This window comes from Notothenia rossii, assembly GCF_949606895.1.
Source record: "Notothenia rossii genome assembly, chromosome: 6".
Lineage (NCBI taxonomy): Eukaryota > Metazoa > Chordata > Actinopteri > Perciformes > Nototheniidae > Notothenia > Notothenia rossii.
Genome location: NC_136909.1, coordinates 81,615,907 through 81,642,327, shown reverse-complemented (window position 1 = coordinate 81,642,327; position 26,421 = coordinate 81,615,907). Strand labels below are relative to the sequence as shown.

The 26,421-nt window shown below is 41.1% G+C and overlaps 1 protein-coding gene across 13 annotated transcripts in view; it reads left to right on the top strand.

Annotated features, from left to right (window-relative positions):
- Window positions 1–4,222: 4,222 nt before the first annotated feature.
- kcnq5a (potassium voltage-gated channel, KQT-like subfamily, member 5a) overlaps window positions 4,223–26,421 on the top strand; it is a 97,655-nt gene continuing 75,456 nt past the window's right edge. For 4 of the 13 annotated variants that reach the window (XM_079691105.1, XM_079691107.1, XM_079691100.1 and 1 more), the window contains exon 1: window positions 4,224–4,826. In XM_079691105.1, coding sequence (XP_079547231.1) covers window positions 4,486–4,826 — 341 coding nt within the window. In that variant the 5' untranslated portion in view covers window positions 4,224–4,485. Of the gene's footprint in view, window positions 4,827–26,421 lie in introns of all 13 variants that reach the window. The other 9 variants (XM_079691104.1, XM_079691102.1, XM_079691112.1 and 6 more) reach the window with 5 other exon arrangements.

Sequence of the window (26,421 nt, the reverse complement as noted above, 5' to 3'; positions counted from 1 at the left end):
CACCAGGGCCGGCCCTTGGCATGCTAAGGGCGCATCAACCAATCGGGGGCGCCGAAAATTGGGGAGAAAAATTACATCATGTATTTTTTAGCTGCCCGGATTATAACAGACAAAGACTCACTCTGAAAACTGCACTGCATCAACATAACATTAAGGACATGGATTCCAAGTCAATATACGAAAGTAAATCAAGAAATGAAGTAAACAAGCTGATCTTCAAGTTCCTCAAAAACACTGGTCTGAGGACAAGGATTTAATATAAACATTTAATAAATCAACAGTAGGTGGCGTTATATGCTCGAAGCGATTCGCTATTAAAGAACAAGAAGTAGTAGAAGAAATACGTTAACGCTACAAACAGGCACAACACTGCTACTCTTTTTACTGAGATATGACATTTGATTTCACCTTGCTCTATTTTCTTTAAACGCACGTTCAAAAACGGGAACATTTTCGGGAGTTTCAACCGGGTACCAGCCACCGAAAATGGGGACTCTGCCCGGAAAACGGGGACGTTTTGGTCACCCATCCGACTGTGTTTACAGCTAAGCACACACGCTAACATTTAGACTACAAGCTCACTTGGTGTTGAGGCTTTTTTACACGTTGCTTGACTGCCTGCCCACATATCTGATCTAAACATAGTAACGTGTATTGGGGAAAATAATTATTTAAAGTTATTTAATAATTGTGACATTTATTGTACTTTTTGATGGATGAATGATGCTCAAAGTGAGGGGGCAAAGAATACAACTGAGGGGGCAATGCCCCCTTTTGCCCCCTCGTGGCGCCGGGCCCGAACCAACATGTGGGTAAAGAACAACAGCTGATAGACCACATTCGCTGCACATTCACATGTTGTCACACTAGTTTCAGCTCTCAGGACGTGAAACTCACACACTCGCTGCTACTGAGAGGTGAAAGGGCTCAGAAAGGAGTTCAGCTGGACCGGGAAATCTTAATATCTTGTCCCATCTGTCTGGATCTACTGAAGGATCCGGTGACGACTTCCTGTGGACACAGCTACTGCATGAAGTGTCTTAAAGGCTGCTGGGACGGAGAGGATGAGAAGAAGGTCTACAGCTGCCCTCAGTGCAGGCAGCACTTCACACCGAGGCCTGTCCTGCTGAAAAACACCATGCTAGCAGCTTTAGTGGAGGAGCTGAAGAAGACTGGACCCCCACCTGCTCCTGCTGATCTCTGCTATGCTGGAGCTGGAGATGTGGTCTGTGATGTCTGCACTGGGAGGAAACTGAGAGCTTGCAAGTCCTGTCTCGTGTGTCTGGCCTCTTACTGTGACCAACAGCTCCAGCCTCATTATGAATTGCCTGTCTTTAAAAAACACAAGCTGGTGGAGCCCTCCAAGAAGCTCCAGGAGAACATCTGCTCTCGTCACGACGAGGTGATGAAGCTGTTCTGCCGCACTGATCAGCAGAATATCTGTTCTCTCTGCTCTGTGGACGAACACAAAGGCCACGACACGGTGTCAGCAGCTGCAGCAGAGAGGACTGAGAGGCAGAGAGAGCTGGAGGGGAATCGACTAAACATCCAGCAGAGAATCCAGCACGGAGAGAAGGAGGTGAAGCTGCTTCAGCAGGAGGTGCAGGCCGTCAATGGCTCTGCTGATAAAGCAGTGGAGGACAGTGAGAAGATGTTCACTGAGCTGATCCGTCTCATGGAGAAAAGAAGCTCTGATGTGAAGCAGCAGCTCAGATCCCAGCAGGAGAGAGAAGTGAGTGGAGTCAGAGAGCTCCAGGAGAAGCTGGAGCAGGAGATCTCTGAGCTGAAGAGGAGAGACGCTGAGCTGAAGCTACTGTCTCACACAGAGGATCACAACCAGTTTCTGCTCAGCTACCCCTCCTCACTGCCAGCCCTCAGTGAAGCTACACACTCCTCCAGCATCAACATCCGTCCTCTGAGCTACTTTGAGGACGTGACGGCGGCCCTGTCAGCAGTCAGAGACAAACTACAGGACGTCCTGAGAGAGGAATGGACAAACGTCTCACCGACTGAAGTGGAGGTTTTACAGTCAGCAGCAGAGCCCACCACCAGAGCTGGGTTCTTAACATATTCACAGGAGATCACTCTGGATCCAAACACAGCAGACACATATCTGGAATCATCTGAGGGGAGCAGAAAAGTTCCAGATAACTGGAATGTTAAATGCAGTATAACAGCCAAATGTTTAAAGCTGTTTAAAATGGGCAATGTGATATTCATGTGAATGTATTGTGCTCTCAGTATAACTGCGCCCCCTGCTGTCTACACAGCATATAGATACACTTGCAGTGATGAAGTGCACAGTAAGCATGTATAACGGGTGTGAGCCAGCACTGGTTAATAAACCCTGTTAACGTCCAGCGAGTTGAGTCTTTCATGTCCAATCACAACATGGAAACATTACAAGTGATCAGGACGAACAGAAAGAGGAAAAGGAAAAGAGAGTTCACTAAAGAGACCAGGAGGGGCAGAGCAGGAGGAAGCCAGGAGGAGATGAAGACATTAGTGAAGAAGAAGAAATGTATGTGAGGAATAAAGATGAAGTGTCAGAAAGAGGGACAGAGGAAGGGATCAGGAGGCAGATGAAGCTCCAGCTGGACCACATGTTCTTCTTATTCTCCTTACATATTCCATCACAGCAGCACAATCTAGCGGCTCTTAGTATTGACAAATATTTATTGAAATGTGTTGCTGCACAGGTCACCTTTAGCTCTCTTAAGAGATGGGTGATGTCATTTGTGTACTTAATTATAACTAAGTACTTTTAATGTACTTACAGTAAACATGAGTATTTTCTGCAGATGTATACTATATTTGAGTTTGTTGGTCTGAACAGCTTGTTTAGGGAATGATTTAACAACACATAGGTTATTTAAACAGTATAAAATACCACTTACCGTCGGCCCTCCCATGCCACCGTGGCATGAACTGCCAGCCCATGTAAAATTTTCTAACCGCCACTGCATACTATTGCAATATACTGCTGGTAAATTATCACTTCAGATCGTTAGTGAATAAAAAGTTTTTATTATTATTTTTGTTGTTCCATTTTTTTATTTCTATTGCTGTTTTCTATATCAAAGTTACCTTACCTTACCTTAAGTTACCTTAGTTATCTTCAAATTGAATCCAGATTTTTGTCACATGGGCTCTTCGTGTAATGCTTATGTTTGACCACTAGATGTCACGCAATAATCACAGTTTTACAGTCTTAAATTAGTCTTAAAAAAAACATGTCTTGCTCATGTTGGCCCTGAGATGGGCTCACATTTACAACAAGAAAACGAGGGCTTTATATTGCTGACTCCATCTCGAGTGTTGGGTGGATAAAGTCGGAATAGTCCAAATAAAAAATGTAAAATTCTCTTCAACAAATTCTCTCAGTGGCACGAAGCCAAAACAATGGGAACATTTGCATAACAAAAAATCTGTTCTTAGGTATTTTATTGAACAATACTAAACTGAGCCTTAAAATCACAACTGTTTGTCTAACATATGTCTTAAGAAATCAATCATAAACATTGAAAAAAACCACTCATTAAAACTTTAGGAATAGACATGGATGCATCAAGCTATACATTTTAGAGCAGGATATTTCGTGTGGTATGCCTATTAAGTAACACCGTGAAAGCCTCAGAAGACAAGCCAAAGTAGTCCGTGCTTTCCATGGGTCACATGATCGGTGGACAGTGACGCAGCAGTTAATATTTATAAAGCCGGTTCGGTTCAGTTTGATTCTCTGAATATATTCTCGAGTTGATGATGCATTTTCAACCGATTTAGAGATTTTAAGTTGAATTGACAGTTAAGTCTGACTTAATAAAATGCTAGTTAGAAGTTTTTCAAAACATAACTTAAGTGACAGATGAATGCGTCGTGTTGGCCTTGATGTTTTATAAAATAAATAAATAAATATCACGCTGGTTGTTTAGGACATGAGAAATGTTGCCTGCGTAAAACCTGCGTCATCGGTGCACTTTTGTCTTTTAACGTTTTTTCAATTCATGTGTTATTCAAAAAGGACATTTATTGATAAAGCAGCAACTTTGGATGTGGAGATCACCTAACGTTGTGTTTCTGGTGGTGTTGTCTGAGCTGTGGCTTTCTCTGCCCGATGCGTAAAAGCGAGAATGGTCCGGTGCAGCACCGGCACCGGCAGCCTCAACACATTTCTTTGACAGAAAGAAGCAAGACGGAAAGTGAGAGTGAGTGAGGGTAAGAAAGAGAGTGAGGGAGGGTGGGAGAGAGCCCTCCCCCAGCCAAGTGTCTCCAATGGACCCACTCCTTCATAACCCCACTCTTCTCCAGCTTTTCGCAGATGGCCAAAGTTCCCAAACAGCACGGTGGATCTGCTCACAGGATGACAGGATGAGAGCAGCTAGTTAACTCTTTAACCACTGCTTTGTTTTACTTGCTGTATAGTGAAAGTAGTCAAACACCCTCTGGCGCACGAGGCTACATGTGTGTGTGTGCGCTGGTGATGCCATGCCGCGCAGTCACACCGGAGACGAGAGCAGCGGCACTGGGCTCTGGCTGAAGACCTCGACTGGAAGCAGGGCGCAGGACAACGCACTGAAAGATGTGGAGTCTGGGCGCAGGGCAATGAATAACGCGGGGCGAGTAGGTGACGGTCTCCTGTCTCCCTCCACGGCAGGTGCGTTGGGGTCGGAGAGGAAGCAGGGTGCCAGGCTCAGCTTGCTCGGGAAGCCGCTGATCTACAGCGCGCAGAGCGGCCGCAGGAACGCGCGATACCGGCGACTCCAGAATTACCTCTACAATGTGTTGGAGAGACCGAGGGAATGGGCGTTCGTCTACCATGCGTTTGTGTGAGTACTCGCACTTTAAATCCTTATATAGCAGTTTGCTTCAACACTTTATTCCCCCTGTTAATTCTTTCAAATTAATAGGTTTTTAGTTATTATTACCTGATTTTCCCTTGATGGTAATAACCAGCTTGGGCCACACACATGATGGTTTACATTTTTTTGTGGACTCTCTTTTCACTCACACATGTACATCCATGTCTTTCCACCCCAATACACAAACACATTCAGCATGAAACACATTTTCCTGCTGGGTTACTTTTATCTTTCCTACCATTTTTTTTAGATGTTGCCGGTTAAGATGTCCTGGCTATGAGGATAATTGACCGCATTTCATATCTAAAATCTGATATCTGTGGATTGAAGTATTGGCTACATCTCTGCATGTCAGTGCGATTTCTTTTGGATGTGATCACCTGTTGCTCCAGCTACAGTGTGCATAAAACACTGGAGACACAGACCTGAATTATTTACAGTTAAATGACTATGAATGCACTACAGGTGTGTGTACTGGGCTCGCATGTGAAGGTGGTCATTTACAATGCACATAGTGTATGTGTGTATTGCAGACTCAATTGCAACAATGGAGTCAGTAAATGAGACACTATATAATGGCCAATCTCTTTCAAATTGTTACGCAACACTAGAAGCTAAAGCAGATTTGGGGTTCTTGGAGAAGGCCAAAAAGCTGTCAACGAGAGTGAATGTACAGTAACATCCACTTCTGCATTATTTTGAGTCTTTCATCACTGGTTTAGAAATTGGCTTTAAAAAGAGTGGCTCTGGGAAAAGCCCTGAAGGAACACTTTTAAAGCTATATTCAGTTTAAGTTACTGATTTAAAAACTGGCTTCAGTTTACCACAGATAGGTTTCTCTGGTGTGAAATTGCCAACATTTGATTTTAATTCTCCTTTTTAGTTTCCTCTCTTTCAACCAGATTCATTAACTCATTTGCAGATTATTGCAATAATGTGAGATGATCTTCTCTGGTTCGTGTCCGTCTAAAACAAACACCTTTTTGCTCTTCTGCCTGATGCTGTTTTGGTCCCAAGGGGATTGTCCACATGACACACAAGCTTTCTGTAGACTATATCGATCCACAACTGTTTGTATCTTAGCTGTGCTCGAATCTTTAGAGATAGTGTCATGTTCTTTGGAATACACTGGTCATCTGCAAAATCCTTTTCTGTTTCTGCACTGTTTGCTGTGCTGTTTCTGCACTGCACATCCAAGAGATCACCTGTCAATCAAACGTAGTAGACAAAGCTGATATTTGATTGAGTCTGCTCAGTGTTGGAAGCAGTCGATGCTCATGTTAAGTAGTTTTTCATTTGATTTGAAACACCTGGCAATATAAATCGCATCATATCCTGTGTGACTTTGTTTTTATAATTACAATTATTTATATGAACATGTGGCAGATTGTTGGACAGGGAGTTGGTTCATGGAAAAGCAGGCTCTGTTCTTTCAACAGAATACACACTGTATGTCCTGTTTCTCGCTGTCTGCTTTTATATCACTGCATACAGTATATAGGCAACCAATACATTATGCATGGGTCTATGAATCTGTTTCACACACTTGCTCCAGAACACCCACCCACCGCCGCATGGTGAGGGTGGTGAAACCCCACATCCCTTCCCGTCCCAGCAGACCTTTTAGAAGGGGAGCGCTGTGAGAAGGAGGAAGTGGAACTGTCAGAGGAGGGGCTGCGAGGCCGGATGTTGACCTTTTTATTTGCTCAGACGGGACAGCTGAGGTCACGGGGGTTAAGTTGTTACATCTGCTCACAACCACGGCCTTACATAAACCATTTAAGTGAGATAAAGAAACATCAGTGAGATTAGGAATATAATCCCAAATAGAGAGCACATTGGCAGGAAGCTGTGAGGAAAAGGCATTTAAGGATTCAGATGATAATCTAAACTGTGTTTTGTTTTCAGTTTGATATGCAGACATATTCTTCTCTTTAGCTATTGAATGATATTTACTTTATAATAGATGTTTTCTTGCATTCAATAATCATTTGGAAATGTTATAACAGCTCTAGTGTCGGTGGTATTGATAAATGCAACACCGTAATACATTTGAACTTCAAAAAAATAATGTTTGCAAAGCGAGAGTTTTAATTGAGTTATTTTGGAGATGACTACAAATGACATCATTAGCCAAACATCGACTTCATGTAAGTAAAGCAGATTTAAAAGAAAGATTATTTCCAACAGTCACAGTGAATGTCTGGGATTTAGATTTGAAGAGCAGTTTGTGTTGTTGCAGTCATCTTCACGTACAGTTACTCTTTAGACCTGGTGATTTACAAATAAAGGAATTGTTTTTAAAGGAGTGCAGATGGTTTGCTAATCACAGAACATTTGTACTTGTTTTGCTGTGTTTGTTTTATGGGCATTGACATCTCAGATGTTAAAATGCCAAAAACAATTTGCAACAAGGGACAATTTTAGTGTCAAGTGGACTGTTGTAATAGTATCTACTTACGTGAGTGAACATGTACGTTTTTAGTTTGTCTAAGGATAAATGACGTCCATTAGATGCAACAGGGGTTCTCTGCACTTCCTTTTGAGGGCAAATTCTATTGAGTGATGTCTGATCCGTGCGGTAGACGGACTCCAAAATAAACTCACTGCAACAGAGCAAAGATCGCTATGCATTCAACTAATTGTGTTTTAATAGTTTGTCTAAGCAAAACAAATTATTTGTACACATTCAAAACAAGCAGATAAATAAGCATCTCAATCAAATCTGCTAACTCATGGTCTCAATGCGTTTTGGTGCCATTTCACACCGGACTCAATGTGTTGGGGGGAACAGTTTATATTCCTCTTGATTCATTCAAATGAAATGCAATCTGTTTTGTTGTGTGAAAAATGCATTTAACAATCATTTCACCATCTGTTAAATCTTTAATTGCCAAAGTGATTTCTGGTGTGAAACTTTTCCTCATTTGTGGAGTTTCTTTGAAGTCGTCATTTCTGTTTGCTTGAAGTCAACTTTAAGACCTGCGGGCAACTGGTATCTAAAGTCACTGATCCTAATACAGTCTGCTGAACTCATTAAATACATTTCATATACGGCTTTAATGAAACTTTGAAGTTTGAATTTAATTTGTATAAATAACAAGTCACATCTCGTATGCAATCACTTTTAATGTGGATAGTTTTGGATCTATCTTCACGGACTAGCTTTCACCTGATAGATCCAAAACTATCCACATTAAAAGTGATTGCATACGAGATGTGACTTGTTATTTATACCAATTCAATTCAAACTTCAAAGTTGCATTGCAATGTCTTCACAGTGAAAAAACACTCGTTATGGCTGTTTTGTCCTGCATTGATTTACAGTCATTTCAGTCTGTCACATGTCATTTAAATGAATGGATGTCATAGTGGTCCCTCTCCTTCAGTCACTGCAGTGTGTGTTGTTGCTAGGTAGCAGGGAGTAGTATGTAACCACACATATACACACATACTTGTACTGTTGCTTACACACAAGCACATGTAAGCCTGTGTATACAAAAGGCAAAGTCGATACAGGAACATGCAACAAACAAAGATGTATGGGCAATACATACAATCACTAATAGACATTTTAAAATGATTAGGGTTGTCAATCAATAAAATATCTTATTGTGATTAATAGTGATGATTCATAATTAATCTAAACAAATAAAAAAAGACTACATTTTAATCTGTTTGAAATGTATCATAGAATAAGTTTATTTAAGAATTTAAAAGGGCCCCTTTAGTATTTTGGGGGTTTTCCCTTATCTGTAGTCTGTGAGGTTTGTGTGCATGTAAATGGTCGGCAGAGGCTAAAATCCCAAGGTTCCCTCCAACACTCTGTTAACTCCATGGAGGACTTATCTGCAACGCTCCAGCTCCGTTTATGAGAGTTAAGTTGTTAAATCTTTCCTTCCATGAGAAGATACACTAACAACAGCTAACAATACATAACTTCACTTCTGCGATTTGTGTGCAGAATGTGCAATCTTTGCTTCCGGAGAAGACATGGTGGTGTTAAATAGAATTCGGATAAGATGTTATTATCGTGTTAAAGGTAGGGTAGGTCATTTTTGAGAAACCAGCTCGAGTGCGCTAGAATTTGAAAATACACAGCCGGAACAAATCTGCCACTTCCTTACAGAGCCCCTCCTCCAACACACACGAACACGCACATGACCAATGAGGGCACGAGATAAGTTTGTGCACAGATGGAAGGCTGACAGGCAGGTAGGCCATCCAGTTATTTTAGCAGGGCCGGCTCAGATGATTGGTCGTGCTTTTTACAGTACTACGGCTTCCACAGAGGACATTTTTTAATGGATTTCTTTTCAAAGCACTTCAGATATTCATTGCTATCGGGATGTTAAGAGCATTCCATGGAATATAACAAAAAGTGTATCTCGAGCCGGTTTCTCAAACTTACCTACCCCACCTTTAACCTTAATAGCCATAAAATAATACACACAAACTCACTTACTGTATATCAACAAATATACTGAGCATGTAAAAAAACAATGCACATACAGTCACATTAATAAACAGAAACACTTCCACACGTGGTAGGAGACGAACAAACAGGAAGAAAAGTTTCCTTTGATGGTTTCATTAGTAAGCAGTTGTGTAGGAACAGATGCTGCTGTGTGTGTTTGTGTATTTAGATCCATGCTGTGAAAATGTGTGAAAAAGAACAGCTTGATGGTGCATGTGTATTACTCTGTGTACTCTCTAGGAATTTCTGATGGTCTGCAGTATTAACCAAGACACTGATAGGCATCTGGCCTTACTTCTTGCCAAATAGTGCTCCCACTGCTGGCATTCAAATTCACTCTCTTAATGAGATGGCGTGTGTTGGCCTCATTACATTTTCGGAAATGGGTTCCAGCCGCAGTCCAATTTAGGTGCTAAACTGTGAAGATGATCCCCTTCTGTTTTTGTGTGTATAACAATATTTAATACCGTTTCTTTTAACTGTTTGCTCAATTGTTGAGGTTTTTCTGCACAAGATGTGACACCTGACCGTGCATTGATGTGTGTATGTGTTGGTCCATGTGGTTTCTGTGTCTTGAAAGTGAGTAAGAGTATGTATACAACACTCCTCTGAGAGATTGATTACGTTACATGGTGCGAGTGCGTCGTTCCTTAATCCCAGGGCGTTCTGGACCATCGACTGGTAACAGTTCAACCCAGCCTGAGGCGATGGCCATGAGGAAAACCCACACACTTTGTCCAGTGATCAACCTACATCCAGTTTATCCTTTAACCACAACAAGCATTCAATGTGTGTGTCGTAATTTCTATATGAACAGCCACGTAGCAATAACACTGAGGATTGGTTATTACAGAACCTACCTAAAGGAACATCTTGTGGTTCACGGAATAATTTCCTCACAGAAGTAAAAAAAGGTGTGAATAGCCTGACAGTGTTGTAGGGCATCAAACATCTGAGGGCAGGGGCAAGGAGCAGCAGATAGAGGAAAGAGGAGATGGGTTGCTTCCATACAAAATAAGCCTTTTGACAACTCCAATGGTTTATTTATGTTATGTCTTTTTAGCTAGGTTGCAGAGAAACCAGTATCTCAGTAACAAGTCGATGCAAAAAACATAACGGTACCAATTTCCCTACAGTATACTGCAGCTTCCATAGGTACCAGGGATTAAGGATGAGACTAACGGCATGAACCTAGCACTTGATGAAGGGGGACTTTTTCTCTTCCATGATTAGAATGCACATTTAAAAATTAAATTACAGTCACTGATTGTTTGAGTCTTACATTGTTTACACCCAGCGCAGCACTTTTGCTCTTTAAAATATGAAGTAATGAGAGTTTAAGCGTGCATAAGTTTATTCAATCTTAAACAGGGCTGTTGCAGAGATGTTATTAAGCTGCAGGTGCATTGATCCCTTCCCTTGAAAAATGTGAAATGCACTCAGACCTGAAGGGCATCAAAGGCATCCTAAAGAGACTGCACTTTGTCTCCTGAGAACATGACATTTGAGACACCTGAGCACATAAAAGAGTCTCTGTGTTTAGGTTCAGAGCCTCTTCCAGGTAGAAAGGAGGATGTTGGCTAGCCCCCAATGGAAAATGCTGGAAAATGGACCCATTAGATAGGATGAAAAGAAAGAGATGCGTGTCTGTGTATGAGTGTGTGTGTGTATGCATGTATAAATACTGTCATAATGTGTTCCGGTGTTTGCATGAATGGGTACAGAGTGGGTACCTATTAAAGGTAATGTGTGTTTTATTTTCTGTCTTGACTGGAGCGTGTAACACAACACAGACGGTGTGTGTGTCCCAGCTCACCAGTTGGTACAAAGTCACTCAGGGCAAAACTGAGGGATGGATGGAGAGGAAGCAAGAGCAATGAAAACATTGAGAGATTCAAAAGTTTCTGTGCAGAGAAACAGAATGTTAAAGCTTGTTTATTCCATGTGTTCTGGAAAAAAGGCAACATCTGCTTGTGTGATTTTAATTGAAGAAAAAGGCACGTTTAGTTGTCAAAAGTATTTCACAGACAGCTCTGCTTGTAACATATACAAGCACGCACTGACAGGTGTATCAAAGATGCAAGAGCACGTCAACACCAGGACGTTTTATACTTTTTATCTTCTGCAATAATAAAGTTAAAGCACATACGGTATTTAGGAGTAACACCCAGAAGCAGCTTAAGGAAAGGTTCTTAATTTCTTTTTTTTAAATATTTTTTTTATTGAGTCAGGCACAATGAGTTTCATTTCATTTATACAGTCAATATTTTTATTTATTTTCCCCCTTTCCCCCCCTCCCGGTCCTAGCTAGTAAATTAAATAACTAACTAAATAAAATAGATACATGTATAGTTAAAAATAAAGTAATGTAGAAGATAATATTAAAATAAAATGTATAGATAAGGGAATAAAGAATAGTAACAGTAATACATGTACCCATAATATGGGTACATGTATATGTGTATATGTTGGTATACATATGTGAATATATGGCATATACTCACATATGTATACCCACATATACACATACACATAATTATACGTTTGTGTACATACCCACCCACATGTACCTACATACATACATGTATTCAAAGGCAGAACAAATAAATAAAAAAATAAATAAAAATAAAATTAATATAAAAAAACAAACAGATAAAAAGAGACACAAGGTTCTTAATTTCTATTAAAATACATGGAGGTTCATTAATTAGGAAAACCTTCCCTATAGGATGATTCTAGTAAATTGTGGTTCTTACTTACTTTTAAGTTCTGCTATCGTTATGTGGTTATACAGCTGAGAGCTGGTTTGTCTTTTTAATTTGCATTCAATGACACTCCAACATCATCCCAAGGTGTCCTCCTCCACTAACGCCTCAGCAGTTAGTTGAGAAGCTTTTTGCGAGGAGGAAGTTTTATTTATCAATCAAACTGATGATTAAATCAGTGCATCACTCTGCAAACACCCTGGAGTGTACCAGGAATGCTTAGGACGGTTTCATGACACCCACTACATATTCTCCTCAATACTGCTGCGTCAAGCGCACTTTCAAATGTGTAAAGCTAATTATCATGCATCAGTGGAGAGATTTGATCGCATCAACTTGTCGTTTCATCAGAGAACCAGTCGCCAGCATCAGTCAGAGCTCAGTGGTGAGGCGGTGCGAGATCGGAGAAGGGAGTGCAGTAACAAATGTACTGTCACTTCCTGTGCAGGTCACACAGGAAGTGTGTAGGTTGTAGGTCTGTGTGTGTCGAGGAGTTTTTTCGAGAAGATACTTGCATGTCAATGAGTGTGTCCTGAAAGTCTGAAGAGAAAGTATGAATGCAAGGTGTGTGTGTGTGTGTGTGTGTGTGTGTGTGTGTGTGTGTGTGTGTGTGTGTGTGTGTGTGTGTGTGTGTGTGTGTGTGTGTGTGTGTGTGTGTGTGTGTGTGTGTGTGTGTGTGTGTGTGTGTGTGTGTGTGTGTGTGTGTGTGTGTGTGTGTGTGTGTGTTCATTAGTCATCCGGCAGTCCACGTGTATCAGCTGAGGTGCCAGTTTGTTGAGTAATCCCCAGAGATGATGGATGGAGACAGGCTGAGATCAACGGTCCTCCCGCCCACACAGAGTGCACCGCTGCTGGGTGAACGTCACACCAGTGTCCCCTGCTCCACCATACATGTCACATAGCTCAAAAGACTCAAAGAAATCCCTTTTACACACACACACACACACACACACACACACACACACACACACACACACACACACACACACACACACACACACACACACACACACACACACACACACACACACACACACACACACACACACACACACATGCTTTGTATAGTTAGCTTTGCTCTATAGTTTTATCACCATTAGAACTCATTGTGTCTGGTTCACACATGGCATGCTTTCCCCTTATAGTTCATTTCCTGAGGGCTGTCTGCATGGATTTTAATCCTCGGAGCTTGTTAAAAGTTATTTCATAGAAACCTAGAAAGTCCTCGACCTTGCCAATAAGCTTTAATTCCATTTTGTTGAAGTGCTTTACATAATTGTGGGGAGTAGAACACAGCCGTGTGCGTCTGTTTCACAGCGTCATCATAAAGGTTGCAACTGTTTGTTGGCAGGTCGTCATTCTCACATGTCGCAGCACCTTGTACTTTCATTGGTTGCCTGGCAACAACATTTCAGTGGTCCTAAAAGTCTTTTCGCGAACTTTTTGACACCTTAAAATCCAAAAAGTAAGCATTTTCTGGAAGTTTCTCCCTGCTTCCTTAGGTCTCTGTAATGAGCATATTTCACAGGGCAACAACTGTTTAGGGAAATCGACTCATTTTCCTTAAATATAATGTTTAACTATAGTTGAGTAAATTGGACAGTCACCTCTGACATGTTCTTGAATATTGTAAAAGTATTTATCAAGAATATTTGTACACTGTCTGTACTCAAGCATTTCCATTTGATCCTAAGTAGAAGATTACAATTTTAGCACAACATACTGTGGTATTACAATTGAAGTGTTCATACCGTGAACATTTGCTTATACACAGTATTAAAGAAACTGACATAAGAGTAAACATACATTGTCAATAATCACAAGACATCATTTAAAAGCTCTTAGAGGCTATTTCTCATTCAGAAGTTACCTTAACATGCTATTGTGCTGCTAACATGCTTTGTTTTAAAAGTTTTGTAATTCTGGTTTACAATTGTGCTTTTTATAATCTGTCATTTCTTTAAGAGTCACTGCAACTGATAGGAATTTATAATAAATAACTCTTTATAGAATGACACACACACACACACACACACACACACACACACACACACACACACACACACACACACACACACACACACACACACACACACACACACACACACACACACACACACACACACACACAGCTGTCCATGCATTCCTCTGACTCACTCTTTGCTCCTAACCCTTCAGAAATGAAATACAGATATATTCAAGAATGCTGTACAGCTTTACAATATGAATATTTCACACATGCACATTGATATATCGTGGCAAAAACATACAATCCAGCACAGCCCGACACATCTTGTGAATAATTTATTTGGGTAAATCAATCACATTTTCCTGACTCATGCTGAACAACATCAGCTCACCCACGCTGGCACTTCCTCAGACGGAGTGAGACAGAGCACCGTGCGGCCAGGTGGCGGCTTCGTTTGACATGTTTTCTCCCACTGCTAGAATAATTAGAATAGGAGAAATGAAATACAGAAGACAAGAGGTATTGAGAGGAAAAGAGAAAGACAGGATGTGTGAGAAAAGAAGAGGTGACGAGAGAAGTGTTTACGAAGAAGGGCAATGTTCTTTTTTTGAAGTGATATCTCTGCACTGCTGTAAGATACCTGACAGTCCACCATGTGGTTGAATTTCCCCTTCAACACACAATAAAGCCAATTCAATCTTTCTGCATGTCCTCTAAGGTCCGCTTTGTTTCTTTTGAGGCACATTTCCTATATAGTAACATTCATCTCAAAGGTCACCTATTATGCAAAAATCCACTTCTTCATGTCTCTTCTACATCAACATGTGTCCCCTCTGTGGAAAGAGACTCTGAAAGTTTCAGGAACAAAGATTCTCTCTCTTTTGGTCCTGATCCATTTCTATGAAAACCTGTCTGAAAATGAGCTGATCAGATTTTGGCCACTTTATGATGTCATAACGTGTTTTTGGCTTGTTTAACCATTAGCCGATAACCAACCAAGGTAACCCCCCCCCCCCCCCACCTGATTCTCCTCCTGGAACACCATTGTGTTCTTTTAACCAAACGTCTCTCATGCGGCTTTCACACCAGCGCTTTTCCCTTTCTAGCTCCGAGCTAGAGCTTTTCTGGTTCAGCTCCGCTTTCCCTTTTCTGCTCCCGCTCTGTTCACACCGCCCAGAGCCCGATTAATGTGTTTCAGTGGCATTTACCGCAGTGCAGTGCTGCTCGTCCACTGGAGTTTATTCTCCCGTTAGCTCCGGGTTAGCTAATACTTTAGAGCGGCCTCTCTAAAGTATTCACTGTCTGACTGTCACACAAGCAGCTGATACATATCCCAGTTCCCCTTAAGTGAATGTGTGTCAGTCTGAATTGACGCTGTTTGGCATCACAACGCTGTTATTAAAGTGTCTCTGGTGTATGGGTGATGTTAGCATAGCAACCGAAGGTAAACTGACTACTTGCTATTGCTATCTTATTCTGGCATAAGCCGTTTTCTACAGGCACATTGTACCGGCGTATTTTTCATTATGATTCTACTTGTGATAGTCGGACATGACAACCTGTGCAGCCCATGTATTGATTCCATCCGATAGCTGCTATAATACAAAACAAAACGTCTGCCTGCTCTCCACAATGATCAATGACAGTGAACAGATGGTCAAAGTAAAGTACAAATAAACAGAATCACACAAAGCCTGGTTAGTGTTGCCTGACTTTATAAAGTGTGTTTCTTTTTATAAGTGTGTGGTTGCCTTCTAGTCACTTTGCTCAGCACTATTGCTTGTAGGCAGGCATGACGAGACTCTTCAGTCGACCCATGTTCAGGGGAGGTGGGTTTAGTTTCCTGTACGCCTCCACGACGTAAGTGACGCCGCCTCTTAGCTCCGAAGCTCTTGCCTCTAGACCGACAATTTTTTGGAGCTGGAAGTGAACCGGATTCCGTTGCGGTGTGAACAGGAAAAAACATTACTTTTCAGGCTCCAGCTCCGAGCCAGAGCTGAAAACGCGTTGGTGTGAAGGGGCATGAGAGGGGCGTGGGGAGGGGCTCCTTATTTGTATCTAAAGTAACAGACAGAGAATCAGCACTTTTGAAACAGGGCTGAAACAGAGGGGATTATGGGATGCTGCAATGATCTGTTTGGTGTTTGGAGCCAAATACTTCAGACATGTTTTGTATATATCTGAGACCTATAATATATTGATGAAAAACAGTATAATAGGGGACCTTTAATGAGAATACAATAGCAGGAAAATAGGGTTGAACTTCTTGCAAACAACGTAAATGTAACGGAGTGTGGATGGGTAAATGTGTATGCGCGGAACACCAGTGTGACGCAAATTCTTAATAACCCATCAATGGAACAGCGTGCACATCCACCCAATAACGACATTGACATTTTACCTGATGGGAAATGAGACTGTGAAGCATGGCTGCCTCCAACCTCAGGTTCTCCAGATTAGCAGGTCTCTCCTTTTATGGAGGCCAAGTGATAAAGATCGTCAGTGAATATGAAAAGTTTGCCATTCCTGAGTTGACAATATGAGTTTGGATGTGTCACTTCCGCACAGAGTGGTCCAACATGGAAAACAATGTGCCAGATTAATGCTAAATATATCCGTACAACTTCCATTTGTGTCGCACTGTGATGAGGTACATGCATGAGTTTACGTCCTTACTTTCATTATTCATTCCCTGCTTTTGTGCAGTTCATGTTGAACAATATTGAGTGACGACCAACAGCAGGTAAATGCACCCTAATCGGCAACCATTTTCTAACGTGGACGGGTCATCTGGTATTCATGACATGGAAAAATTGATGAATGTCATTAATTAATCTGCATGTAGGTTTCTATATTAAGACCGTTACACCTTTTTTTCCTACATCTGATTACAGTTTTTTAAAAATAATATATGTATACATGGATGCGTTCAGCGCTATGTAGCAGAACTGGGGACACATTTTTTATTTTTTTATTTATTTCATCACGTCTCAGGAGAGTAGAGCTGTCATTGAAAACGCTTCAGGCATCAACATAGACGTACAGACTATACCACAGCTTTTATGCAAATTCGACCAATTTAGTGTGTTTCTGGCCTGGAATATAAAGTAAGGGGCACACCCTCTATATCCAACCCAGCAGAGAGCACAATAGGAGAGGACAGTGTCTAGTGCAAAGGAAGTGTGTAACAGCAACATTTGTAAAAGTTACTGCACGGTATCCTTCATTTTCCATTTCATTTAATAGTCTGATCCTGTTAATTAGGGCTGTGCAATTAATCGTATATTAATCTCGATTTTGGCTAGCAACGATTACGAAAACAACTCAATCGAAATAAAACGATTATTATTTTTATTAAAAAAAAGAAAAAATGTAATTAATATTTTTTTTAATTATTTTTTTTAATTGGTTTTTCAGTTGAATTATACTTGAAGGTCAGGGTAATCAACTGTTAAAAACATACTGTTCAAATATTTTCTTTCAATAAATGGATGTTTTCAAAGTAAATGGATAATCGTTTTTAATAATTGTGATATCAATTATTGACCGAAATAATGGTGATTATGATTTTTGCCATAATCGCACAGCCCTGTTACAGTTTTTCTCAATCGCTAAACCCACTTTTTAGAATCTAAATTCATTTCTTCAAAACAAGAACATAGCCATCTAAACAGAAACACACTTGCCATAACTCTGAATATCTTTTGCAAAATGCACTTACATGACCAAAACTGAAAATACTGGTCACAAAAAAGAATAAGTCGATCGAAACAGATCAAATTGTCCTCTAATGAGACAAATGTGTTTTCATAACTGAAACTCCGGTCACCATAACAACACATTATACCATAACAATATACATTTCTTGCAAAGTGCTCTAAGGCACTCAAAACTAAAAATACCCCTTCCAAAACCAGATACCTTCTCCAAAAACAAACATTTGTCAGCTCATTAGAAGACTATTTGAACAGTCATTACTAAGTGGCACACTAAATACTGACTACAATCATCAATACACAAACCTCAAGCTATCGATATTGGAAACTGAACGGAAAACTGACAAGTTGGGAGAAACAAACTTACATATAGGAAAAACAGTGTGTTACTGTAACTATGTCATTGTTTTTATGTCTCATTTTCAGAAGAGCACCGTAACAGAAACAAAAGATGAATAGCAATACACTGGAAAAAACATAACATGGGTAAATGATGTAAATCAGCAGTAGAGCAGAGAATGAGATCTATATAGCTTTACTGATCTGCTCTTTGCCGTCTGTCTGGCCACATAGCCTCATCTACGTCACAGCGTATGTCTTCCCTTGCAAGGCGGCGTGGGAAATATCTCCTTTGCGTGTCGACACCACCCTTGACAAACATCTTACTGAAGTGAGGGAGTTCTTTTATAGGATTCTCACTACAGTAATTACAATTACTATAGGAAATTCATTGATGTCAGCTGTGAGCAATTCATTTACATGGAAGTGAAGTACTCAATTCACCCCAATTCAAAAAAAAACATTTCTCAATGTGCAAAAAGGAAAGGACCACAATTACTGACTGTAAAAACTTTGTATCAGCTATAGCTAATCCTCCCCATATGAACATCTCAAAGAGCTATGCAAGTCATATCAACACTATTATAGCTTTACCGGCACCATTTAAAAAAATATTTTAAGTACAGTCATGCAAATTCTATCATGTAAATGTTTTCAATGTAACATCATTACTGTAAGGTATACAGTACATTCCATGGAGTTACCTTTTTCAATGGGGTGATTGACTGATAACAAGTGTTAATATTTTGCACATCAAGTGTCAATTAGTGTAGCTATGGTCTAAGTTTATGAGGAAGTGTTATCCACTGTGAGAAGATTATTTTTGTTTTGTTAGACATGAGTTACACAAAAGATTTTTGATCTTTGTGTAGAGAATTGTAACTTCAGTTCGAGAATTGTGTGATCTGTTTTGCAAAACACTGCTTAGCATCTGCATTTTGTGTGATATCAATGATAAATGGTATACTGTTGTAGAGAAATGGTTTTCTGTTTCGATGGCTGTGCTGTTGGTTTGATGAAAGGAATTTTGATTCTAAAAAGTGGGTTTAGCGATTGAGAAAAACTGTAATGTGGGTAGGCGTTTCAGTCGGCCTTCTCCTACAGCGTGAACTCATTACAATTCTTAGAGGTAGAAACAGCAGGAGCTTTTCTCTGAAGGCAGAAGTCAGACTTGAACAATTTGTTAGCTTAGTTGTTTCAAACAACATTTTCACTTCAGTTTGATTTAAAGATGAACATTTCTCCCTCTTTCTCTCTCTGTGTTGTCAAATCTGTTGTGAGTCAATGTTTTTGTAGTGCCCTTAAATTGTGTTTTTCGTGCACTGCTGTCATGCTTTGAAGTGCTCCGAGTGAAGAATCGTTGGCATATGTGTCAGAGTTTAATGAAACCGAATAACCTAGACAAGCTACGTTTTTCTATCTTTTATTAAAAGCTATCAGGAGTCAGAACATCTCCTTGTTGAGATAAAGTTCCCCGGAGAAGCACGAGTACTGTCCATCAGCTGAATCTCTTTGTTTACTGGGTGGGTTATTTATTGTCTTGAGATCAAAGCTCCTCATTTAATTGTTGGACTGTCGGATGATTCAACCTGGGAGAATGATGCATCTCGTTGCTCAAATCTTTAAGGGACACTTAAAGGCTTGAACAGGCTGCAATTGCTGAGCAGCTTTCCCTCCAATACATTGCATTGTTGTCCGCTGCCTTGCTCAAGGGCACCACGGCAGGGCAGGAGGTGAACTGGGACCTCTCCAAGTAGCAGTCCACACTCCCTCTAGGTCTGTTCGGGGACTTGAACCGGTGACCCTACGGCTCACAGTCCAAGCCCCTATTGACTGAGCCACTGCCGGTGAAATTACCCTGCAATTACACTGAACAAAAATATAAATGCAACACTTTTGTTTTTGCTCCCATTTTTCATGAGATGAACTCAAAGATCTAAAACATTTTCTATTTAAACAAAATAACCATTTCTCTCAAATATTGTTCACAAATCTGAAAAGATCTGTGATAGTGAGCACTTCTCCTTTGCCGAGATAATCCATCCCACCTCACAGGTGTGGCATATCAAGATGCTGATTAGACAGCATGATTATTGCACAGGTGTGCCTTAGGCTGGCCACAATAAAAGGCCACTCTGAAACGTGCAGTTTTGCTTTATTGGGGGGGTCTGGGGGGGTCCGAAAACCCTAGGGTTAAACCCTAACCCTAACATGCCACCCATTGAGCATGTTTGGGATGCTCTGGATCGGCGTATACGACAGCGTGTTCCAGTTCCTGCCAATATCCAGCAACTTCGCACACCCGTTGAAGAGGAGTGGACCAACATTCCACAGGCCACAATCAACAACCTGATCAACTCTATGCGAAGGAGATGTTTTGCACTGCGTGAGGCAAATGGTGGTCACACCAGATACTGACTGGTTTTCGGACCCCCCCAGACCCTGAGGCTGTGCGAAGTTGCTGGATATTGGCAGGAACTGGAACACGCTGTCGTATACGCCGATCCAGAGCATCCCAAACATGCTCAATGGGCGACATGTTAGGGTTTAACCCTAGGGTTTTCGGACCCCCCCAGAGCCCCCCAATAAAGCAAAACTGCATGTTTCAGAGTGGCCTTTTATTGTGGCCAGCCTAAGGCACACCTGTGCAATAATCATGCTGTCTAATCAGCATCTTGATATACCACACCTGTGAGGTGGGATGGATTATCTCGGCAAAGGAGAAGTGCTCACTATCACAGATTTTTTCAGATTTGTGAACAATATTTGAGAGAAATGGTTATTTTGTGGATGTAGAAAATGTTTTAGATCTTTGAGTTCATCTTATGAAAAATGGGAGCAAAAACAAAAGTGTTGCATTTATATTTTTGTTCAGTGTATGTGAAAGCATCGTCCTATACATACAGCTCCTGAGTTCTTAGGTTTCTAAGTGACACTCAATAGAACCAATTTGACTGAACCAATGTATTGGGAATTGATTATTGGATTGCAGAATATCTACAGAGTTTAAGCACTAAAAAGTATTTTCAAATAACATATATTTTACCTAAACTACATTCCAGGCTAGTTAATGGTTACATCCGTTTAAACAAATGTATTTGATTTGGACTTTAGGAGGAAGTCAGATGTCTTTGGATTGATTTTGCAGCTCCTGCTGGGTGCCAGTAGAGATTGATTGAGGTCACGGGTTGACCTGTTTCCCAACACCAGACTCCATCAGATATGGTCTCATGGGGGTGGCTGTGAAGCGGAGGTGAACGAGATTATGATGTAATGAAGGAAAAGCTGGAAGATTAGATTAATTTGCGAAAGAGGAAGAAGAGCAGGTTTTAGGTTGAAGTGTGTGTGTAATTGCCAAGTAGGCTTTGTTTCTGTTTCAACATGACCGCTCAAATGTCACCACTGTTTAGGATTTTTCTTTGCAGATATTCAACTATTTATAAAAACGGTTTGGCTCTCTGTGCATAGGAATTAGTTTGTGTATGTACACTGAAATTGTGTGTTTCAAATATTTTCCACATACCTGCCCAAAAAATATGTTTTCCCCCGAAAATACGTGTTGGCCCTAGCAACCAGAGCTTGTACAAAAATCGACCGATTGATGTTACACTGCATGAAAAGTCCTTCTCTTTGTGTTATTTGTGTGTGTGCAAGGGTGTGAGAGGGAATGAGGCAATAGGGAAGAGAATGTGTGTGTGTGTGTGTGTGTGTGTGTGTGTGTGTGTGTGTGTGTGTGTGTGTGTGTGTGTGTGTGTGTGTGTGTGTGTGTGTGTGTGTGTGTGTGTGTGTGTGTGTGTGTGTGTGTGTGTGTGTGTGTGTGTGTGTGTGTGTGTGAGAGTGAGAATAGGGCCCAGTCCATTGACAGGAGTCAGTCTAATGTGGAGTGAGTCTCTGTGTTCTCTTAGTAAGCTTCTCTCCAGCCAGCAGAGCAACCAGCCTGACACAACAAAACAGCTGTTTGGATAACATCTCACCATGTGTGTGTTTCTGTTTGAGTAAAACAGAGAGAGCATTTTAACATTGGACCTTTTGTCATATAATCAGTCACAAAACTGTTATTAAAAGTCATGCATATCCTTAAACCTTTTAATTTTTAGAGTTAAGAATGTAGATTCAAGTTTTTAGGGCCTAAAACCTGAAAGGTTCTCTATTCTTGAAATTCAGAGCAGGGATTGCCTCCACACAACTCTCAACATTGCGACAGAATTTAGCAGATAGCGATGCTACCAACAAATAAAGCAAACAACTGCAATAGTGAAGAAGGAATTTACATTATAATTAATTGGGAGAACTTGTGTGTGGGTTGTTAAACTTCAGTAACAGAGCTATCGGTTGGGACAACATTATCAGCGGTAACTGGCGTATGAGAGCAGTGCCAATCAGCGGCCATTAGCTAGCCACACACAGGAACTCAAATGCTTTAACATGCACTCATGGCCGAATGGGTTTCGAATGCACAAAGGATCACAGCGTAACCGTTTGTAATTATATATGTTTTGATATTGGTTTGTTCAGAACATGCAGACCAGGATCTTTTTCAAAAATGTACCAAACAAGACAACATCGTTTTGCACATTTTTTTATTTGCATACATTGTGCAGGGTGTTGCAGATCAACAGAAAGCCGCCACACTGTGTTCTTTTCTTATGTGTGGAAAACTATTAAAGCTTTGTTCAGCATGAGATCAGATCACAGTGTGGCATGATGGAAAAAAGCCAGCTATTGACTGACTTCTTTATTAAAACAATATGGGTTTGTTTGGCTGTGCTGTAAACATATAAACCAGCTGCTCTTCTGTTTTATTTCGGAGAAAGTAGCTGCTCGAGGATTGTTTGCTGTAGTGTTAAATTGCACTTGCTGATACCAACAGAAGTGGCCACAGGTGCAATAGTTTGGTTACAGCAATTGACTGACAAAAAACTTTTTTAGATACAGTTAATCGCCAAGCAAAGGCAGTAAAGCTCAACTCAGGGTTTCCCACATATAGACTATATTAACGTCCGCCAAAGTATATTTCACGTCCGCGATCCGTCCGCGAGCACGACGCCATCTTCGATCGATTAACTACCCCTCCTGTACCTGTTCGCTCTGCAATCGCGTGAAGGGTCTGCTTTAGCTTTATGCGCTCCGCAGTAACTCTTCTGTGAAGCTCCGGCAAACAGTTCATGAGCGTGCTCCACTAGCAAACTCCCCCCCCCCCCCCCCCCCCCCCCGAATTCCCCGAATAAACAGACTTACACCCGAAACAAAAAACGGTTATGGTCTTTCAATCTAATCACAGAGACTTCGTTCATATTTGATACAGTCTATGGAGACAGCGTGTGAAGGCATACAGTAACGTTGATGTCTTTATAATAGAATTTGCCCATCACAGTTTCTGTTTTAGAGAAAGAGAGTTTGTTCACACAAATCTGAAAATATATGTCCACTCTAAGACTTATAATGAACAGACATTGAAAGCAAATTGCGCACATAAACTCAGTCAGGCACAGGTCTGGTTGGAAAGAGAGGGAGAGGGAAAAGGAGTGAGTGAGAGCAGAGATGGGAGATATTTGTTAGCCTGTGTTGAGCTAAATGTCAACCCATCCAATTCTGCATGAGGCTGTTTAAAAGGAGAGTAAAGGCTAAAGATAATAGCCGTCACTTATTTATTTCACTCTCTGTCTCCTCCCTCCTCCTCTTCCTTTGCTCTCTCACACAACTTCCTATAAATCACCACCATGTTGCACGATATCGCCACCAGCCCTGCTTGATGAAACTGGAAATGTAAAAGACATTACAGTTGAGATAGATGAGTTGTGATACACGGATATGAACGGACAACGGTGCCGGAAACTAATGGATTCATGAATGCACTTTCCAGCTATTATGTTCCATTAGGCCTTTCCCATTTTCTGCAGGAAATGTAGACCTCTGTGTCCTCAGTCTGTGCAGGTTAGGAATCAAATACCATCATTGGAAAAGTGTCAAGCAATTATCCTGCATCTGTCTGTGCAGGTGTTTTCTGTTACTTACCAGAAGTGGTGCTAATGCATCTCGGCTGTTTAGGCTAATTAGCCGCGTTCACACCGCAGTACTTTTCCCACTTTAATTCCGATAAGAGCCGGAACAAAGATTAGTTCATCAGAACCTTTTTTACCCCATTTTCCGTCCCTGCTAGAGAGCAAGTACTTTCGTGGGAGAAAAAGGTTCCTATTTCTGATTGGCTGGGCGGATTGCAAACCACGCCCCGTAAAACTCAAAAAAAGTGTTGTGAAGCCGCCATTTTATTATCCTTGCATTAGCATTATTAGCATTAGCATTAGCATTAGCCCAGCACACAAACGCAGAGAGACTAACTTATGGCAACACAAAGTAAAACATGAGAGCGGTGGAGATGAGGAGGTGTCGGCGTTCTGGCGATTTACTCGGAAGGCTTCAGTAGAAGCTGCTGGGAGTCCCAGCAGCTTCTACTGAAGCCAGTCCCCAACTCCGGGGACTTCCGGCTGGGGACTTTTGGGTGGCAGTAGGCTATACGTCGTGCAGTTGTTTGCGGCCTGCCAGTAAACCCAAAGCAGAAGAAGAAGAAGTGACGTCAGCGGCTTAATTTGCCTAATCCTCCCTCAGGGACTTATTCCGGTGTGAACGCGATGTACTTATTAGTTCATGAGAACTAAAGAGTTCCCATGGTGCTTTGACAGACCTTAATAAAGGGTAGATTTGGGAGTCATTGTAGGTAATAGGCTATATTGAGTTCTTCTACATACGGTTTTAGGATGACAGGAGAGAAAAAGCTAAGTGTGCATCAACTTTTGCCAATATCTGAAACAACCAATACAGTACGGAAGCCAACAGTGGAGGGGTAAGAAATGGACTGTTCAGCGACAGTGAAAGGAAAATGGCTCCATCTTTTTCTGCGAGGCCCTCTGCCAGTTTCCAACTGTGGGAAGGGAGTTAAAACACATTTGATGTTTCAAATTGAATGTTTATTTTTCCAATAAACAAAAGCAATATATTATTTCAAAGGTTTTCCCAAAAAGGCTGTTATGCCCCTAAGGATCAGAACAAGGGGAAAAGAAAAACAACCGAAAAACAGATTTCTTGAAAGATAATGTCAAAGCCTATAACCGTTAAGAACATTTAACCAAAACCAATAAATATGAACCAATGCTACATATCCAAACAACAGCAAGCAGAGCAGAGGGACAGAGCTGTGGAAACTGGGCTAATATGGTCAGATAATTTATGTCATTGGACTCGGTTCTGGTTTTTGAAGAAGAGTTACTGTTCCTGGCACTTTGCTGCAGATGCAAAAACCCTCCGTTGTCAAGCCCTCTTTGGAAAGTAAGGGCTTCTATTCTGGTGCAATTTTGTATAAAACTATGATTGAATCACCCTTTACAGCTCGGGGATCCTCATATCTCATGCTAAGGCCTTCATTGAACCCAAGCTGCAGGGATGTTCGAGCAAACAAATATTCAGCTTGGAGAGGCTCATACAGTATCTCATTCACCTTGGAGCTCAATGTGTGAATATGTAAAATGCCCAAGCGCACATGCATGCATCACACTGCTTCAAAGAGACACTCGCATATTTGCACTGCCACTGAACTGTGTGCATTCACACACTAGTAGAAACACAAAGATTCCCGGCCCCAAATGAGCTCATCTCTAGCTCCCAACCACAATAGATTTTCCATACTTGCAGACCCAGAAACACACAGAAATACAAATACGTGTGAACCGTGACTGCAGCTTATCCAACCAGGACAGCCAAGTGACAAACATCTCCCCCCCCTTCTGTCTCCTGACCTTGTTAAGTAAAGAAAGGAGGAGCGGAGGAGGGAGAACACGTCATGTTTTGTAGATGCCGGCAGATAACTTCTGTCAAGGGTTTCTGAGGTAAATGGTACATTGAGCGCAGACAGAGTCACATTAAAGAAATGAAGACAGGCACTGAACACAAGACCTTCTCCAGACCTGGCTCTAATCCAACCAGAGGAGATATCCAAGTCATCTGTTCTGGGCCCTAAAATATCAAAGCATTTGTTGAACAAGTTTCTAAATGTGTGTGTGTAGGAACTGTTCGTAATAAAGTTGGTATTTATCCAACAGCTCATGCAATAAACAGTGATAACTCTCACTTGCTCTACTCATGCCTGAACTGGTTCATTTGCATACAGAAGGCCAAATATGGTCAACAAAAAAACATCCTTCAAATGGACTTTAAGGTCAATCGCTTTCCTCAATAAGTCAAATGCAAGCTAATTTGTTTGGAGACATGACAGATAACTCTTAAAACACATCGGTCATTTTTT